This window comes from Platichthys flesus, chromosome 21 (genome assembly GCF_949316205.1).
Source record: "Platichthys flesus chromosome 21, fPlaFle2.1, whole genome shotgun sequence".
Classification (NCBI taxonomy): Eukaryota; Metazoa; Chordata; class Actinopteri; order Pleuronectiformes; family Pleuronectidae; genus Platichthys; species Platichthys flesus.
Window position 1 is genome coordinate 4,782,565 of NC_084965.1, and position 20,454 is coordinate 4,803,018.

The 20,454-nt window shown below is 44.4% G+C and overlaps 2 protein-coding genes across 8 annotated transcripts in view; one reads left to right on the forward strand and one right to left on the reverse strand.

Moving 5' to 3' along the window:
- slc4a2b (solute carrier family 4 member 2b) overlaps window positions 1-10,482 on the reverse strand; it is a 32,414-nt gene extending 21,932 nt beyond the window's left edge. For 4 of the 6 annotated variants that reach the window (XM_062379454.1, XM_062379453.1, XM_062379451.1 and 1 more), the window contains exon 1: window positions 3,785-3,975. The gene's annotated coding sequence lies outside the window, so the exon portion shown is untranslated. Of the gene's footprint in view, window positions 1-3,784; window positions 3,978-10,412 lie in introns of those variants that run through there. The other 2 variants (XM_062379452.1, XM_062379455.1) reach the window with 2 other exon arrangements.
- Window positions 10,483-12,140: 1,658 nt separating this feature from the next.
- si:ch73-173p19.1 (uncharacterized) lies at window positions 12,141-20,454 on the forward strand. 2 transcript variants are annotated; one of them, XM_062379430.1, is made up of 18 exons: window positions 12,141-12,281; window positions 13,357-13,463; window positions 13,573-13,712; window positions 13,895-14,046; window positions 14,192-14,350; window positions 14,441-14,909; window positions 15,272-15,373; window positions 16,227-16,317; window positions 16,679-16,711; window positions 16,804-17,027; window positions 17,128-17,370; window positions 17,451-17,549; window positions 17,709-17,902; window positions 17,996-18,170; window positions 18,251-18,407; window positions 18,509-18,662; window positions 18,956-19,067; window positions 19,167-20,454. In XM_062379430.1, the coding sequence occupies exons 1-18, from the start codon at window positions 12,261-12,263 to the stop codon at window positions 19,340-19,342; spliced, it is 2,808 nt and encodes a 935-aa protein (XP_062235414.1). In that variant the 5' UTR covers window positions 12,141-12,260; the 3' UTR covers window positions 19,343-20,454. The 2 variants fall into 2 exon arrangements, with proteins under 2 accessions (XP_062235414.1, XP_062235415.1); XM_062379431.1 differs by lacking the exon at window positions 16,679-16,711.

The window sequence follows — 20,454 nt, forward strand, 5'->3', positions numbered from 1 at the left end:
AAGTACCTTTGAGACCGGGATCCCACTTCACAAACACCACTGGCTTCAGCTAAATGTCACATCTGTGATGTGATGGAAAAACTTTCAGACGGTTGCATTATACTTCAGACATAACAGACACAGTGGCAGAGGAGGTATAGGCTTTTATAAACAGCGACCCTCAAGTGGTTTGTCATTGTGTGAGTTACGATCTGAAGCCCTGCAGAACTTCCCCACCGCCATTCAAGGTCATTAACCATTATTCCGATAAGAGGCAGATAACACAGTGCTACTGTGTAGAGGAACTTTTGATAAGCACAACAGCACGCGCCTCAGCTAACCTCCACCTCGGTCATTCCAGAGTCTCCGTTATACAACTGCACTGCAGGAAGATAGATAATCATCACTCAGGCAGCCGGAGAAACTCGGCCAGAGACAGATAAGAAGTCAATGGAAATACTACAAGGCGACAATAACGTGCAGAAGTAATGAGTTGAATGCAGAGATTTAGAATATAGAGGGTCCCGCCCCCAAACCAATCAGATGATGCCATGTCACGGCTGTCAACTCAGCCATGTTTGTCTTTTATGATAATTAATATTATCCTAATTATTATCTTTTATTATAATATATAAACCCTAAACTGCCTCAGTTAAATTGGAGACTCAAATAAAAGCACTTGTACCATAACTTATTGACATTGATAAAATAACTGTTGATGTAACTGAGATTTATTGTTGAGTTTCTATAAGATTTGCATGAATAAGTAAAAGTAATAGTAGTAAAAATAATCCAAATTGTAGAGGATGTATTGCTAAACACAATATAATTAAACAAATTGAAGCAAACAAGAAAAGAAACTTGTTTCAGAGTTATTCTGATATTTAGTTTAGTTCTGAAATCGTTCTCAAAGTGACGCTCCAGGAACATTAACGACAGAGCGATGGTTCCCCTCCAGGCTCACAGCAGAGTAGAGCCCTCTCCGGGTTCACTTTCCAGAGTCACGGTTAGAAATCACGCTCCCTGGCAGCAGCTATCAAAGAAACGATAAGCTTCCCTGATGCCTGAGCACAATCATATCCACGACCTTGTCGACAGCGAGGGACTTCTATCTACGTTACACTGAAGAACAATCACTGACTAGATGTGGGAGCAAGAAGGAGCCGGACAGAGTGAACTTGTATTCAGACGAGGATTAAACAAAGACATCACCTTCCTCAGGGACCCGAAACTGAGAGTACACCGCACACCGTTCTGGCACCGCTCTACGTTTGCTCTGCCAAACCACTTATCAATGCACCAATTGTTAATTACAAACCATCAGCTGTTCCCGTGAGACAGAACAACGTCTACTGGTTGGGGACACTGCAATCCGTGTATTGATTTTGATACAGGAGACCACTACATTAGCTTGGCGTGCTCGGAGATTACTTTCTCAGTAAACCTAGACCCCGGCACCGTGGAAGAGGCTGGGCCGGCTACACAGGGATAAAGTTACAGAACCCTGGGATCCCGGGCAAAAACCATGGGAACCAGCTTATCTACCTCCGGGCTTGTCTGTAATAATACCGTTAGGATAACAATAATGATCAGAAGAAAACAATAATACCAACCGCAGTCGCCCAAGTAGGCACGTACATTTAAAAACATAAAGGTACAATCAGAGGGACGCAAAAGAAAGAACTGATTGTTCCTTGTGTAATATCTGAATTGCCCAAAAGGACGTGGACGAGTGCTGACGCTGCATGAGGAAGTGAGGACAAGATGCTCAGTGCTTCTCCTGGAAGAAGCTCATCACGTCTTCCAGGAGTCATCGCAGTGCGCACACCTCGCAAACTGTTCCTCAAGGAAGACGAGGCGTGTGGCGTGTATTTTTCCTCCAGACTTCAAAACCTTTCCATGCTGGATTTAGTCACATCCCCAAATTGTGCACACACAAGGGTTTGGGAAAACTATCCTTCTGGGAGGAAGTTAGTATGAAAACAGGAAGAAGGCAACTGCTACACACGGAGCCTTGTCACAAGCAGCTATAAATCGTTTAAAAATGGAAACATGGCCGTCTTTCTAGTATCTATAATTTGAGACATTGGACAGAGTAAACTGAAACACACATGAAACATTGACCTGGATCTATATACCTGAGCTAACCAGCTAACCCATAATGTCTTCCCTGGGGCATTATAGGTAAGCTCAATGTGTGACAGCCTATCGAGCTGAGCTGTCATCGTCATCTGTCCCTGGGACAGAGAGGACGAGAAGATCACAGACGACAGCCAGGTCAAGTGCGTGAAGATGCTGCTTTGTGGCAAAGAAATAAATAAACAAGTAAAAGGATATCAACTCTCTTATAATAAGAGACAAGGAGATTAACACTCCTCCATTTATATTAATCCTATTTGACTGATTTAACAGCTGACAGTGTGTAACCCGCTGTTTATAGCTTCTGCAGTAACAGAGCAGTGGTTCACTATCTACAGGCCTATCATCTAAATCTAAGTTCAGCTGAATGTCCCCAAAATGTTGACATATTGGTCATATCTTGAGACGAAGGAATAAGATCAGGTCAGGAAGACCAATTTCCTGCTTTTTCTTAGAATATAAAAAGTATTTAGAGAAAATTAAAAGGGGAGTAGGACAGAGTTGGTGAAAATAAATCATCAGGAATTAGCTTGGCATATAAGAATTCATCTATTTTCTCACAGTAGCATTGGGAAGTGATGAGTTGGCACAAAATCCCCACTGAACATCCCACATGAAGTTAAATATGACCAGATTTGTTTGAATCTAAGTCAAGACCTGTGAGTCAGAAAGGTTTATTTGGTTCTTGATGCTCTTTCACTGTCATCTCATCTGACCTTTTGGGTTATAACCCGGCCCGGCGCTCGAACCCGGCCCGGCTTCAGGCGCCAGCATGGCTCGTGTCTGTTCGGCCACAGACTGAACGCTCGTCTGCAAATTCCATCAGTGAGGCGTAATTAAAGATCAGTTCAATAAAATACCCAAACTGACAATAAAAATGTCTCTGCGGAAACGGATTGACGTTGAAACCTCGGACACACGGGCCTGGAGGACGACAACAGGGAGGACAGGAGGTGAACGGTTCCTTTAGAGAACTGGGTTTAGAAACTAGAGAGTGATTTGCTTTTGTTGAGCAGACAATGAATTATTAAAGAGAGTGAAAACAAGTGATTGTGTAGTTGTGATAATCCCAAGTGACGTGGAGATAATGTGTTGTCTTTTTATCTCACACAGTGACACACAGGAACACTGTGTAACTTCCCAGTAATAAACACTTTGATCATATGTGTGTTAGATATCCACAGACGATGATAAATAAAGAAACAAGCCCAGTGTGTTGATGTCGCAATAATTCATCAATCAAAGCCATCAACTCCAAAAACATTGAAAAGCATCTTGCGCCTTGTAAAACTCAAGTGGTGCATTTGGAGAGTTTCTTCACTGTGCAACCTGTTGAACTTGATTTGTTTACAGCCGCTGTGGCTTCACATCATCATCATCATCATCATCATCATCATCATCATCTTCACGGTCCGAGCCTCCTTCAACTCAACTCCTCAATCAGGTGGATTGTTAAGAAAGTGTGACACTAACAGGAAGAGTTCTGTTAAATTCGATTTGACTGGACACACAGCAGCTCGGCTCTTCTAATTGACGACCGACATAACATGAACAATGGATTAAATTGACCCTAACTGCAGAAAATCCACAAAGTGACCAAGAGGATCATTTGAAACAAGACAAGTGGGTAAGAAACATAAGAAACGAGTCCATGACTGTACCGTACCTTTGTGTGCTTACTGCAGAGAAGCCACCGCAGACATTGTAGAGCAATTCTGAACTCTGCTGTGAAGAGCGACCCGCTGCTGGTCAGAGTGCAGGACGAAAAACAAACAGAGGGAGAAAGGAGAGAGATAGGGAGACAAAAAAGAGGCGAGAGTCAGAGATGTGGCGAGTCCAGCCCCTCGTCGAGCTGATCGCTCCCTCAGACCAACATGCACCGACTGATAACAGCAGCCTTCCTCCTCAGGATTATGTTTCCTCCTCCAGCCTGCTGACAAGCAACCATGTGACTCCAGGACCCACTCAGCACTGAGTCAGAGGAGGCTGTTGCTCAGACGCACACACACGCACACTTGTTGAAAATCAATCCCAAAGGTTGTTATCAATCTCTAACGTCTTTGTTGTACTTTTTATCCCTCATAAGAAATCAGTGTCTACCTGCAGCTCCTCATCAATTTCTACCTCTTTTCCCTTTTTCTACATATTTAACTCCAATTTTGATAAATAAAATGTAAATCTAGGATCAGGGGTAAAATAATAAAAAAAGCTACTTTGCAAAGAAATTGTTGGACAAATTAAGATTATGGCCTGATGATGGTGCTAGAGAGAAAAATGTTAAAGCTTTTCAGAAGGAAAAGGTTTTCCTATTTCATTGCAAATCCAATCAATCAATTAGTGTTGGAGAGATTTCATTCAAAACCACAAATCTCTTGAAGTGATCGTAATCTACCATGGGGAACTTGAGTAGACATGTTTATGTGGACACCAGTATTATAATACTCTGAAAATCATATTTGAAATAATCAAAAGAGTTCTCACAGCACTCAACAGTTATAAACTTCCCCTGGGTTCGGGTCTAGCATCGGACGTAGGACATAGCGAATGTAATTTTGGCGTGCGTCATAATCTGACTCCGGCTCAATGACATGTAAACAGAAATCTGAATGGGACACTCGACTAGCAAATAATCAAAATAAGTCTTAGTCAGAATAAGATCAACAGTCAGAATATTTCCATGTAAACACAGACAATGTCTGTTTTGTGCCACTTGCCCACAGACGTGGAGCCACGGTGCTGTCACAGCTGCCCACGCATCAAACATGTGTTGTATGGTCCTTTAATCACATGAGGATTACATGTGTGGAAATACCGTATCTATTCTAAAACTGACTATTTCCGTCCACGGCAGTGACAGAAAGTTCCTGTTGCGACACAGACAGTGATCACCAGCTGAAGAGAAGGACTGTCACAAAGCCTGGTTCACCAGCACATTCAAGCAAATGATCATTTAAGGTAAAAACAACCTGCAGGACAGAGAGTGAGTCATTAGGAACCTTGGGCAACTTTACTTCTCATGAAGGGTATTGCAACTTGCCCCCAGGCTCTTCGCACCAACGTGTTTATAAAGCTGAAGAGGGTGTTTATTAATTTGTGAATATGTCTCCACTGTTCATGAAATGAGCAGTAAAGCAATAGCGTGTTACCAAATATGTCTTTAATTATTAATCGGTAATGACTTTCAGTGTAAGTGTGGATGCAGAAATGTCCACAGGTAATTCAGAATAACGCCCTTCAGGTTTGAATGTTTTCAACTAGAATATGAGCCTGTCCTGTAAAATATCAGCTTTGGTGTAAGTTTAGGGAATTTATACACACCGGGATGCCGCGGGTTCTTAAGGGTATTTGGCTTTGGAAACAATAACTTGTCATATACTGGAGGAATCAACAGTATTACACAATTAATCCCACCAGAAAGTCATGAAAGGCGCTGGAATGATTGTGCTTTGCAGCGAACAAAGCACAGTCCTGTGATCTAAACAAGTTGCTTACGCCTTCGCCAAAAAAGTGCTGCATTCCACATCAGCTTACATGAGCCTTAGGGCTGAAGAAATACCCAACCCCCGGAGGAGTGTGTGTCCGTGTGTGTGCATGTGCATATGTGTGCGATATAATTGTTTGTCCCCAGGGCTTTGGACTCAGTGTGGAGTCACATGCATGTCTTGCGGGGGAAAAGAAAGACAGACAGTCAAGGCCACAAGCATCTACAGTGGAGGTCCACTTCAAAGTCGGGGGCTTTCCTCCATCCCAGCAGTGGGCTGATAATAGCATCGTCTGCTGTGGTCAACTGAATTACGAGGTGAGACTTCATGCATGCAAGGACGAGCTGCAGCTTTGTCTCGACCACGAGCATTAGACGATACACTCACTTCACAACACTTAACCTGCACAGAGAAGAGACACTGTCTTCACCTGTTTGCTGCGTCGCACAATTTGACGGCTTATCAATTTCTTTGGCGAAACGCAGAAATCGAGAAGATCCTTGTGTACATTGCAAAACAGCTTTCTCTGCTGAAAGATGTCACAAGAAAAAAACAAACATGAAACATTTCTACACAATAACATCCCATGCTCAGTTTTCAAGCCATTATCTCAAACGTTAACACAACTCGGGAAAATTCTCTCTCCAGCTTCCTGTTATTCTTCTCTTCCTCCGGGTCTAAAACGAGGCCATTTTCCCGAGACACGCAGAAAAACTAACCAACAACGTCCACAAGCTGAATTGAGAGAAACTCACCAGAACCGAACCCGGTGCTCTCCCCCAGTGGAGCCTCCTGATGCACCGACTGCCCTCGGAGACGCTGGATCCCTCTGACAGCTGCCCTGTTGGCCTGTGTCTCTATGGGGATTTGGCAGTGGCGTATGTTGATAGCTGTGCCTCTGTTGCCTCCGAGTGTTTAAGCCTGAAATAGCGCAGCAGTTTAGAAGTCACCCAGCCAAGTCCCTGAGCCCTTCAACATGCAGACATCTCCACCTCCCCGCCTCGCAGCCCAGTGACCACACGACCCCGCTCAGGGGTTTGGCAGCGGCCGACACTTCGTCACGACTGTGCTAAGTTACTCTTTGTGCAAGCAGCCACTGGAACGTGTCCAGTCTCACACTGCTAACAGCTGCACGGGGGTCAACCTATGCCTCCTCATCTATATCTCTCTGTGGCTCCCAGCGGCGGCTGTGCTCAGGGCTGAGAGTGCACCTGTCTCGGGGGTGAAGAGGGATTAAAGAGGCAGCTCACATAATGTCAGTCCATTGTCCTCTCCACCTGAAGAGAACAGAACAAACCCCCCCCCCCCAGTTGAGCACTTTTATATCTTGAGGGGGGTTGTGATGCACGGGGAGGCAGGTCAATATTTTAAAATAGAAAATGACGTTTTTCCACAGGAATATATCCTCAATGCAATCCGTCGTTTGTTGGATTTTTTAAAAGAAGTCATGAAGTCAAGTCCAACTTCATTTAAAATGAATTATTTGAAGCTCTAGTCTTAATATCTGGCTTCTCACAGGTACATGTTTAAGTTTCAAATGCTGTATTTTCCTCATTTTATAAATATGTACATTGTTATCATTGTAGGAGTCGCTCTTATTTTTCAGGTCTATGTAACATTTACCAAAATTCTGACCTATTCGCGTATGGGTGCGTAGGTTCACATATTTTAAACAGAGAGGACGTGTGACTTGAAAGGAGATCTGCTTCAAAGTGGAGAAGCCATCCATCAACTGAGGAGGTCAACGACTCCACCGTCAGAAAAACTGTCCTGGCATCTCTTCCGAGGAGATTTAACAACCGAGCATCAATGTAGCATGAAGGTATCTATTTAAAAAAACATATTTGTGCGGCTGTAGGATCAAAATTGTTGTTTTCACTTTCTAAGCTGGTATATCGATATCTGTATGTTTTTAACCTCCTCATATCTGTCAGGCTCTAGACATCAGTGGTCTGGATACTGACCCCGGATAAGTTAAATACCTGGGTCAAGTACAACAGGTGCTGTGGTTTCTTGGCTACTCTTAGACTTCATGTATAATATATTAGACAGGAGGTTTACTGGTTTTTTATATCCCCCTGTACGGCTGCAGTGGTTTTGAAGGTGCGGCACTTCTGCTCAAAAAACACTTCCAGAGCTGCTCAGGTTGCACGAGCGACACAAAAGTGAAAAGCACGTTCTCACAGAAACGTGGTAATTGTGAAGCTTAGACGCAGAATGATTGTGATAGCTGTATTTACTCTCATGCGACTCAGACAGGGGGGGGTGGGGGGGAGAGAATATCCTCACAGTTCTCAGAACGCACACAAAGGCCTAAAACATCTCACACTGAGGTACCACACAAATCGGCCATTGATCGATTTCCTGGGAAACAACGTGATGCAAACACGTTTGTGTGACAGATGACACAGGGTTGAACCTCGTACTCCTGTGGGAACGGACGAGGACAGTGAAGGTGGATGGAGGGGGGGGGGGGTAGAGAAGATGGCAGGCTGTATTTTATGGAGCTAAATGTGTGATTAGACGCTCAGACGAGACGACACACTGCAGACAGCTTAGGAGTAGACTCAACTGGGCATGTTCCGGAATGTGTTGCCAAAGTCCTTTAATGCTGAGTGAATGCAAATTAGCAGCAGAGCAACAACCAAGCAGGGAAACTGGATGATGTGACCCTGATCTCCAATAGTAAACAGACCTTTAGGTCAAGGGGTTTCAGGTCAAGAGATTTTTTTAGATGTGTTTAGAGTCAAAATATTGGCTCTGTTTATCGGCAGAGGGGAAGGTTAAATAAATACCAAGAACCGAGCACCTCTGATAAAAACAAAAACCTATTTACTATCTGCGTCTTTTCCTTTGTTCTCTTCTGCATGACTAAGCAAATCACAGCAGGAATGTGGCGACGCTCTGCTCAACTGTTGGTGCTCTGACTTTTTCTTTCCTCGGTTAACAATAAGCATGTTGGACAAGTTCCACTGAGGCGAAGGAAAACAAACAAAAGCTGAGAGTGCGATCAAAGAGATAAGATGGACGTGTGTGATGGGTTCAAGCACCGGGACCCGGACTGTGTGACAAAGAGAAAACATTTCAGGTCGTATCCCTTTAAAAAGATCCAACGAGATCAGAATCCGTTATCCTACGAGTCATGAAGTGCTCAGGTTAAAAATAACTCTGAGCAGTGGCTGGTTTCACTTTGATATTCTCTAGGTAAAGTGTCCCCTCGAATACCCGACGGTGCAGATGGAGGTGATTTTGCTGAGTCAGCAGAGGAGACACATCCTTCCTCCATCCTGCCAGAGGGCACGTCCTGACATCTATTGGCCATGTGACACAAGGTGTTCTGGGAGTATAAGGTTCCCAAAGCAGGGGGGGTTGTAAGGATCTCGAATGGATCTATTTCACAAATGGTCATCAATTGAAATAACAATTTAAATAACTATTTATGATATATTACAGTGTGGTTCACTGACTGATTCAGCTGCAGTCTTCTTTTGGGGTTGAAAAAAGATATCATAGGTCAACAAATATAGAAACTAGACTTCTAAACCTACGCCTAGGCCAAACAGTCGCCTATAGATGCTGGAGAAAACATGACCTTCACGCTGGGAGGTTATCAACTGATGAAGATGAGTCTAATGTTCATGATAGATTAAGGCGTGGCTCACAGATGTTTTTCAGTCACATCCCACTTTAGCAGAGTTTAAGCTTGCTAGCTCCAATCTTGGTGGACTCGCTAGTTCCAGAGCGTCTACTTCTCTCTACGTTTCCAGATAAACCAGGTTCCTAATCTCAACTCCTGTGCACCAATCAGCAGTGGGATCAGTTACACATGGGTCCAAATAATGTCTCCTGTTAAAAAAACGTTTACTTCACTATTTGTATATCTTAAACATGCAGAGAACCTCAGCGTGGGAACAAGTTCAGGATAATAATCCTAATTTATATATCACACGATTGCCCAAAGTGACATCTTCATATTCCACACTTTCACTTTGCAGCGATGAGACCGAGAAACTAGAAAGCAAACATTTCAGGTGATTTATCGATTATTAAGAGATAGTTTCAGATTATTTTCCTGCAAGCAACCGATTGATTAGTCGACTACTTTCTGTCATTCACACCAAAGACACACGTGAGAATCTACAAGTGTTCACCTCTTCATTGTAAATAGTTTGATGATCAATAGCTACATGAGCCAGAATCCACAGTGAACACATTAAAGTTGTGTTGAGGTTGTACTTTCACTCACGCATGAATCCCCCCCCCCTTCCATAGGCACACTTGCCACAGAGACATCCTTGTTGTGCTCGTGTCACCTCATGACCTGGGGAAACAAAAGACACTCCATCCCAATGAATGAGTGATGAATGGATGAGTACAGCTGACCACACCTCGTCCTCCTCCATGACTCATTCTTCCACCGAGCTCGTAAAATGAAACGTGAAATGGGGACATGATGCGGTTCGAGTCCCGCACGTTCATCACCTGATTCCCACCCGCAGCTGTCAGGAGCCGTTGGACCACAAACCCGCCTCCACGGAGTCAAGACGCTGCACCGGCCCGGAGCTCGAACGTGTTCCTGCCGCGGTTCCTCCGTGTTTTACCGGGTTGTGAACTCGAGAGACGAGGAGAAGACGAAGAGACGCGGTCCCGTTCGTGTCTGTGCGGCACTGTCACAATAAGACACCGGGTAATCACCGGCTAACGGTCCCCGGAGCCACGTCGCCTCCACACAACTTATTCTCGGGTGGACTTTCTCTGTCTCAGAGACTCACAATAGCAACAACAGCAGAATATTAAGAGTTACTTACTCACCGGTGTGTTTCTACCCCAAACTCGTGTGAATGACCTGCTGCTCCACCGCTGTCACTGCGCCATCATGGAAACTACTCTGGGGGGACTTTCAAAATAAAGGTAAAGGGGAAGTACTCATTTCCTCCCCTGGAAACCCAGAACAAGTGAAATATGTTTTTTTAAACGTATTATTGTGTGTATTATATCTGTTTCCTATGTGGTTCATTTTAAATGCTGTTGTCTTATTTTATTTGATATTTTTTATCTTGAATGATGTCCTTATTTTATATAACTTTTTAATTGTTTGTGTTCTTGTTTTGAATGTCCTCTTTGTGAAGTAAAAACTGTTATTATTATTATTCATTGTTATTATTATATGTAAAAAACAATATTATAATATTATAACAACCCTAAGCAGTAGATATACTGATACCAATGTAGATTTGTATAGTCATGGATTTGGGCTTTTATTTTGGAGGTGAAATCTATGTGTTTCCGGTCTCCCTTTGATTATTTCTGTTACTTTGTCACCATCTTCTCCAAACTCAAGTTTGTGCGCCTGCGTAGATGATGATTCACATTTCTGATGAAAGCCTGAGGGAGGACGAGGTTCCCGTTATTCTGCAGAAACATGACCTCTAGTATCTGAGATTTCAGCTGCATGATGAGTCATCTTCAGTGCAAAGTTACTTCAGGAGCTAAAATAAAGTCAAATAGTCATTTTCATCATCATCTGAACTGAAACAATGATAAACGATTAATCATTGGCACAAAATCAACCACAAACTGTTTATATAAACAATGAAAGCCACAAGTTTTCACTTTCTCACGAAATGTTAATCAAACAAACATCAATAGGGCCTTACACTGTCAGTGCTTGGCAGGCACGTGCACATACATTTTGGGGGGCTATTCTCACAAGAACTCAAATAAATGCCCCGTCAGATATCAAAACACGTTTGGGGGGAATTGATGACAGAGAGAGTAATTTTTATTCTTAAATATTGATGAATGAGGAAAGACTTGGGCTCCAGCAGAAGGGGCACTTTTCTCCTCCAGGGCAAAAGGGCAGGTGCTTGAGCATCACTATGGGTCTGTCTGTGCACGTGCCTGGTGCTTGGGCCCTTATAATATATATATTGTGTGCGTGTGGTATTGTGAGATATCTTACCCTAATATAGCCTAACCACAAATATCTCTATTTATTGTACCTTGTATGAACGTAGATGATTACCACAGCATTGGGCTTTATTTTGCAAATCTCCCTCACATTATTGCAAACGTTGTTAAACGGTCACAAAAGTTGTATAGTCAGAATATACAGCATATGCAGAATCAGGGCGACCCCTGTTGGTGGTTTACTGCAACTGACGCCAGAAGTTATATCTTTGGAACTTATGAATACTATATAGCCCGCTTTCTTTCTTGCTTTCTTTCTATCTTTCTTCCTTTCTTTCTTTCTTTCTAATTTATGATTTTGTTTTGTTTTTTGTATTACTTACTTTGTCCACGGATTTATTGTTTATTTTTTTATTTGTTCCACTGATTTATTTGTTCATTTTTTTTATTTTGTCCACAGATTTATTTGCGTATTTTTTACTGGGATGACTGAGGTCAGAGGTCGGGCAGAGGTTGGGGGGTGGGGCCTGACTGGATTGGTCTGGGAGACTGTGGGCGGGGTGTTCTCACCGCGGCGCTGATTGGCTGCCGTGCTGTGGATTTCCTGTCAATCTTCAGCTGTGAGGGGGAGGAGTCGGAGCGGCTAGCATTGCAAGCTGCGCTGCACAACCAACCAGGAAGTCAACAAACTTCCTCACAAACACCAGTTTCTCTCCGGGTTCTTCTCCACGGTGAAGCCGAAACAACAACATGAGCTCCGCGCCCTCTTCGGTAAGCTACGCATCACCTCCATGACACTGTAATGCACACAACATATTAGCGTGCTAGCTTGCTTTTAGCTGTATCCTCGCCATAGCTCTCTCCAGGGCTAGCAGTTAGCCGTCATGCTAACGTCGCTTGTTGACAGCCTCCACTGTACCCGACAGAAACAACAACACGCCCGGCGCTAGCTCGGAGCTAGCTGGTTGGTTTTCAGTCAATTCACTGACTTCCCTGGAATATATGCGTTTTACCGCGACTCAGGCGAAAGTAGCTGCAGAAAACTTCACGTCAACAGTTTAAAAACGTTGAACTGTGGCTCAGCCTCACTACATGACGCAAACACAAAGAGAAATACAAATCTGCAGACTTGTTGTCCTCGCTGAAACACAATGACATGCAATGCACGGTAATATTAATATTGTGACGTTTAAAGGCAGCAACTTAATGTTATTACCAGAAAACACTCGTGACGTATTTGGGAGAAAACTGTAATATAAAGAGTACACATTTCATAATCAAAGCAGAGATACTTGTATATACTAAACTGTAGTAACAACTCGTAAAACTGTAGTAAAAACAGTAATAGCTTATTTATATTTATTTATTTTGCTGTCAAAGATGAGATTGATTATATTTTGCAGTCTTGATCGGTCATTGCAGAATGAAATATAATCTAATAGTCGAGCCTAGAAACAGAACAAGAATCTTTATCTTTTTTATGAAGTCATTGTAAGAGCAAAGTTAACCTTGGTTTCTTAACTGTACAATGAACGATTACGTACCGACAACTGTGTGTGATCAGTACATTAAGAATCTGAAAGGTAAAGGTAATGATAATTGTTTTTGCAGCTGATGACGATACGTCACATGTCGCAAAAGTTCACAGACATGCAATAATATAGATCTTAATGGAACACCGCTACAGACAGTGTGAATGACACAATCTGCCCTTCAGTGGCCTGTTGATCCACAATCACTGATAAGGGATAAAACCACCACAAAGCTAGTTTGTTCAACTGGTGCTTACGGCCTTTATTGGCATGACAGACAGCTGCTCAGGAGTCTGATTGATTACGTGTTGCAGACTGTCGGGGAGCTATTCCTCATCCTCAGTGAGATGGGTTTCACGGAGGAACAGATCCAGGCAGCTATGCAGGCAGGACATTTCTCTGTGCCCGATGCAGCTGAGTGGTGAGTGAACCCAGAGCTTTGGGGTTATAAACATTCAGTAATGTGCTTCTCATTCTTTAAGGAAAACACCCTTTACTAAATGCGGTGTCCCTCTATATTATGTTAATAGGCTCTTGCAGGGTCAGTATCCACGGCACAAGTTGGTCAAGCAGTCACCACAGCCCGCTGAAAACCCATTTTCTGCTTTCAACCCACCGAAAGAGGCAGCAGGCACTTCAGAGTCACATCCGTCTCCAACTGGAAGCGGAGGTATGGCACCAGAAGTTTTGACTTTAGAGTATCAAAGTGGTTTTCTTACTTTAACTTCCAGTTTTTCAAGATATTGATAAATGTACGTATTAATTGCAATAAAGCCAGTACTGTTTAAAATTACCAAAGAAAGTATGTTGTCCGATACAAAATTCTCATTGGACTGTCTCTGGCTTTAACAGCATCCCCTTCACTGGTGTTGAAACCGTCACAACAGTCCCCAGAGCCGCTACCAGTAGAGTCGCGCATCAAGCAAGACAAAAGTGACTTTGAAGACCACGAGAGACACCGTGTTGCTCAGGAGGCCAAGGCAGAGAGAATTCAAAAGAAACAGGTGAGCTGTAAAGAAAAGAAGGAATCGTGACGTCTTCCAAACAGAGCTAACTCGACCAGACTGGCAATGGAGAACAAAATCTCTTAAGGCAAATGTCTGATTCTTATTTGTAGAATGGAATATTTTATGTGTCTTGTACTGGCAGGAACGCGAATTGGTGTTGAAGCGGATAGCTGAGGATCGGAAGAGCCTGCAGAGGAAGATCCATACCAGCCCAGTCACTGAGACGTCTCCTCCTAGTGGTCAACCGCAGAAGCTTGGAGGAAATAGTCAGACTAATGTCGATAACAACTGCATCCTCATGGTGAGCCACTGACAAACCGTATTTTCTGATTACATGTGTCAGAATTACACACTTAAATTACAGAATGGTGGGTTTTGTGCTCTGCTGCAGATTCGGCTTCCGTCCGGTGAGTCAATCCGTGAACGCTTCCCAGCTGATGCCCCGCTGCGCAGTGTCATGGAGCACATCTCCGGACGTCACCCCTCCCTACCCTCCTTCTCCCTCCTCCAGGGTTTCCCTCGGAAGCGTTTCGGGGAGGCAGAACTTGCTTGCTCTCTGCGCTCCCTGGGCCTAACACCCAATGCCGCACTGTGTATTCAGACCACTCCTCCAGAAACGCCTCAGGATCCGCCGAGTCCTGCAGATCCACCGTTAGCAGTACAGAACGAGCCACCTCCGTGCGTTGAACCTCCCCAGCCTCTTCAGCCTCCCCAGCCTCGTATCCCTGTCATGGAGGGAGCCGAAGGGCAGGACATGGCTCTACCTCCTCCACTACCCAACCAACTGTGGGAAGAGGCAGTCAATTATGCCGGGATCCCTGAAGCTGGTGCTTCACTGTCTGGACCATCTCACTGCTGGGGTAAGTATTTTAACTTTTTTATACAGAAAAAACAAAGGGCGCAAAGTTTTACAAACACAATTTCTTAGGTACCTCAGTGATTGAGATAACCTTGACAATGTCATATTGTCCATCTTTAAATACAGTCTCTGATTTTAACCTTTGACCTATTTTTAATTAGACTTTTGTTAATCTTTACCCTTCAGCCCATTGTAGTTCTCCAGCTATGAGTCACTACATGAGTGACTACATTTACAAACTGGAACATTACAGCTCGTCCCAGTTTGCCACCTTGTGCTCAATTAGTTCAACAAACCAGAATGTTGGATATTATTTACATATTATGTAAATAGATGCTTCATGGTATTTCTGGTGCCCCACAGGACGAGGCCAGAAGCTGGTTCCTGCTAATGCAGAAGAAGCTGCAGGCATAGAGGTCGATGAGGAGCCAGAGGCAGACGAGGAACCACCTTACGTGCTGAACGGTACTGCTCCCTTTGTCTGAGGTTGTTACTGACACTTCATCCCTCCATTCACCCCCCCTCTTCCTGTTTCCACGTCTCTACGCGTCATCCTCTCATATCAGAAACAGATGGCCGTGGCCCCTTCACTCTCAGCTGTTGCATAACTCCCATTCAGTTTTAGTCTCCCCCCAGACGCCATGTAGGGGAATACAGTGATCTGTTTAACCGTCTGTAATTATGTTTCCTGAGTAGACATTTTTGATGTAACTGCACAATCATGTCAGTCAGGTAGAGAAGTGGTGCCTCTTTATATTTTGCATCTCATGACAAGATATTATGACTTCTGTTAACTAAGATGGCATCAAATTATCTGTATTATGTTTTGTGTGCTGGGGATGTGTCATCTCATGATGACTCTTGTTACGTACATTACATACGTTTGTCAGTGTGCAGAACATTTGACAGACTGCCATAAAAAAGTGTTTTCAGTGTAAGAAAGATTATGATTAGGAAATATGGGAGTGAATGCCCCTTTCTGTCAAACGTACAGTGCCGAGCCCCACCAATCAGATCTGAGTCCTTACTGCTGGTCAGCCAATCATATTCTGTCTATCAGCATCTGCGGTTTTGATATAGGATTCATTGTGTGTTCAGGACACAGAGGGAAAGTATAATCAAGGTTGTAAATTCCATATCGAGAGAATCACAAATCCAGAACAAAAGATGCAGATTCGAGGTGTGGAATTCAAAATAGCTATTCTCTGTGAAAACAGTGAACACATTTGAGGCTGTAATCGATTTGTTTTGTGGTTCAGTCTGATGATATTGGAATATCTTTGTGAACTACTTGTTGTCACTTGTGTAATTTTCACAGGAATGCCGAGGCTGCCCTTCTTTCCAGAGAACCGGATCCGAGTGGGATTTGAGCCAAGGCACCACTGGCCAGAACAAGGCAATCGACTCAGGTAGGTGTCGAGACAGAACGCCACTGATGTGATGTGAGAACTGTACTGTGCATGTGGTGATACTAGATGATATGGATGACAGCAATCATTATATACATGTTACCGACTTTTTTGTGTTCTTATTTTTTTGTGATTCCCTTGATAACTTTGTTAAGAGCGGTGCAAAGCATCATATACTAGTATTGGTATAGGACAGATACTAAAGTGCATTGCAGCTAGTTGTCTACTTCAGTCTAATGAAATTCAATTGTCAAATGCTAATGTTAGCATGCTAACATGTACAGAATGACAGTGCTAATATGTAGATTGTGTGAAGCAAATGTTTATCACACTCACCATCTTCGTTTGATATTTGCTGTAGTGTAAGTGTAGCTGAGGCTGGCCCGTTTGGTAGGTAAGTGGTCATAACGGAAACAACTTTTTGAGTGCAGTGAGCGTGGATGTTCCTCGCACACTTTCAACATTATTTGCATTAAACTGTTTCAGGGAGGCTCCAGCAGTGGACCCAGCAGAGCCTGAGGGAGCAGGAGGTCGGAGGGGGCCCCCGGCTGCAGGTCTGGCTGCGGTGGAGCGTCTTCAACGTGCCGCGCAGCAAGAGGACCCCAGCGCCTGCCAGGGACAGCCGTCACCCCCTAAAAGAGCCTTCAGGACACCCAGCGTACCGTCCCTATGTGCCTTGGCTACTCGAGCAACCGTGCACCTCATGACCGGTGAGATACCGCTGTGTGACTCACAGACTTTTAAGAAGTGGGATGCTGTTGCCTTGTTTACTCACTGTGGTCATTCTTGGCTCTGTCTCTACCCACTCAGCTCCCAGTATGCAGTACAGCAGCAGTCTGGCATGTCTGACCCCGGAGCTAGCAGAGCTTCTGCTCAACCACATGTCCCGTGAAAGGCTCCTTCGTCCGCGCACCCTGGAGCTCTTCTTCGGCTGCCCGTTGCAGAAGTTTGTCCTTAACTGCTACCCTTACTCCACCAATGAGCTCCTGCGGCAGTTGAGGGCCTTTTCGGCTCTCAAGCATCTGAGTCTTGTCAACTCACCGCTAATCACTGGTATAAAGCTTTATCCTGGGATGTAGTTTCTGGACTGGTTTGGTCAACATCTGTGCTAATTCATGTTTATCTCCTTCTAGACTCTGGTCTATCCATCCTGTCCAGCCTGGTGAAACTCCAGCACCTTAACCTCGCTTCCTGCAGTAAACTAACGGACTCCTGTCTGCAGCATATCAGAGGTCAGTCTTCCGAACGAGGCTCAGACAGTTATTATAAAGGGAGAACAAATTATGCAATGCTGCCAGACCCCCAAACATAAGCTGCTCTGTGTTAAGTACTTAAATGAGGTTATGATTTTCTTGCTTCCAAATAATTTGTCTTCTTCCTGTGTCTTCAAGGTTTGAGCAGTCTGTGTTTCCTGTCACTGGACCATACCAAAGTGACCGACGCCGGGATGGTGTTATATCTGCAGTCAGCTCCGTCCTGCCTCTCTCAGCTCAGCCTGAATCAGACGGCGGTGACAGAAGCCACGCTGGCAGCCCTTCCTTCATGTGTGCCACAGCTGCGACTTCTCAGCATCAAGCAGACAAAGGTACATCAGCTCTTCTGGCACATTTATATCTTAATATTGTGTTTAGCAACGTGCACTGTTCTCTCATGATGTGTCTGTGTCTTATTGTCCAAGGTTAAGGATGTGTCCGCTTTGGCAGAGCTGTCCAGCCTGCAGACCCTCAACCTGGACGGGACACGTGTGACAGAGGAGTCACTGAAGAGCCTCGCCAACCTCCCTTCCCTGTCTTCCCTCAGTTTGGCGGATGTTCCTGTTGCTGATGGGAATCACGCCCTTCAGATCATCTCAGGTCTGTAACTGGGCAGGAACAGACGAGATGAGTCTGTGCGGAATCAAAGTCTTATCATGGTTTCTACTTCTCCTCCCCAGGTCTCAAGTTGACTCACCTCACCCTCCCTGGACGCCACTCGGTGAACGACAGCGGGTTGGCGTACCTCTCGGGTCTGTCCTGGCTCTTGGAGCTGGACCTGACAGACTACACACAGGTCACAGACCAGGGAGTCAATCAACTCTCCACCATGAGCAGGTCATTCCCATACTCAATAACTGGTATACTGTAATGAACACATCTTACTGAGTACTGTTACAACAGGGATGTTGAAGATGTCTTGTGTATATTGTGTGTAGGTTGAAGAAGCTGTCACTCAGCAACACTCAGGTGACAGATGCGGGGCTTCCCTCTCTGCGCGGGCTGCAGGAGCTGCAGGAGCTGTGCTTGGACCGAACAGCAGTCACCAGCCGAGGAGTGGCTGAGCTCATCGTCTGTCTGCCGCACCTCCAGGTCATTTCCTCTGCTGGGATTATCTCTATTTGACTGAGGATAATCTTAATTCTGACCCTGTGTGATGATATCTCATAGAAAACCCAGTGTACATCACATTAACACTGGTTTTATTTTATCCCTGGGTTGACCTTGTCATTTTAATGCTCAAACCTGTCTACTTAATTCCAACTTTGACCACAAATCCAACCTGCTTTGCCTATTTAGTAAAATGAACTATGAAACGTAGGTCTTCTTTTCTCTCTTTCTGTTTTTAATCTCCTGTTCATTCTACGTCTTTCTGCTTTTTCTAGGTGTTGGGATTAGCCAGCACTCGGGTGGGAGACACAGTAGTGAGGAGAGGTGTGATCCGCTGCAATCAGCTTGTCAAAATTAATCTCAGCCGCACACGCATCACTGACCACGGTAAGCTCCTCCCACTGCATCCGGCTCACCCTCTACACCCAGAGGTAATCTCTGCCTGACTGGGACCAATGTCACCGTGTGTGTATCTGTTCTCCTCAGGTCTCAAGTTCCTGAAACACATGCACCTGGCTCAGGTGAACCTGGACGGCACCGGCGTGAGTCTGATGGGTATCGCCAACCTCCTCTCGTTCACCAACATCAGCAACATCCGGGCCAGCAACACCCGAGCCATCCCCCCCGATGAGGCGTCGGACGAGGAGTGGGAGGCCCAGTGAGCATCGACCCCAGCCCCCCTCAATGAACCTGAGCGCACCTCTGACTGCTGCTATCCTCTTCTACCCCCCCCCCACGCCGCCTCCAGGATCACCTGGGAACGGCGTCACCAAAACACTCCTTCAACTTGCACTGTTTCAACAGAGACTAGCGCCACTAATCTGTCAATCATCCACGCTACGTTGAAACCTTAAATGGGAGGCTTGTGTTTAACAATTAGGCCGTTAACGTTTACATACTGTACATAGAATCAATCAGTATTTACTCACACACACTGCAGCCCTGGGTCTCTGGAGGAGACCCCCCCCCGAAAAACGTTGTAGCTCTATGTGCAGCCTCGTATGTCTGAGACAACAGTGATCGGCAGAAATGTAACGTATAACACAGCATGTATTTTCAGACTATAACAGATTATTGAGACTAGAAATTAAATGACAGACTATTTAACTAATTGTCTTTTGAACCAAACGTGCTAGGTTCAAATACAGATGTCTACCACTGTTAAGTTTGAGTGGATTTAAATCATAGGCTGTTAGAGATGGACGATACGTACTAACATGTAATGCAGCGGAACCCCTTCTGCTTCTCGCTCGTCTTCCATCTTAATCTACAGCCCATGTTTTAGATTTACCAAGAATTGCTTGTTTATTTTGCCATTAAATGTCTGTTTTACCTGTAAGGGGCGTTAAACAGTGAAGGAGATTTAAGAATAATTTTTGGTTTTTACTTTTGGAATCAGACCCATATGGATGTTAGGTGAATTGCTTTTTTCCAGACTGCATCCTGGAGATGCATTGGCCTCGACTGATGTTTATAAGTGGCTTTTTCAGATTCTTATTTTAGCAATGTTACCTGGTAAAGATATTTAGGGGCAGCCGAGCCATTTACTTAGATACTTAGTGAGAAAAGTATTTTGTAGTGGCTGTATAGAGGTAGATGGTTATTTATGCAGCCTTGGGGCTCACATCAGAATCCAAAGCAACTTATCATTTCAAGTTTTGTCCTCTAGTTTACAGATGTTGAACAGTTTATTTTCCCTAGAAGCCTTTGATTTGAAGATACCAGCACTGTATTCATTAAGTTTAGAATGAATAAAAGAAAACATGAGACTAAA

Excerpts from the sequence above, each read along its gene's own strand:
- si:ch73-173p19.1 (XM_062379430.1), top strand. The coding sequence starts at position 12,261 with ATGAGCTCCGCGCCCTCTTCG. Across the intron at positions 14,910-15,271 it reads TGGACCATCTCACTGCTGGG|GACGAGGCCAGAAGCTGGTT; the intron begins GTAAGTATTTTA and ends GGTGCCCCACAG. Across the intron at positions 18,408-18,508 it reads CAACTCTCCACCATGAGCAG|GTTGAAGAAGCTGTCACTCA; the intron begins GTCATTCCCATA and ends TATTGTGTGTAG.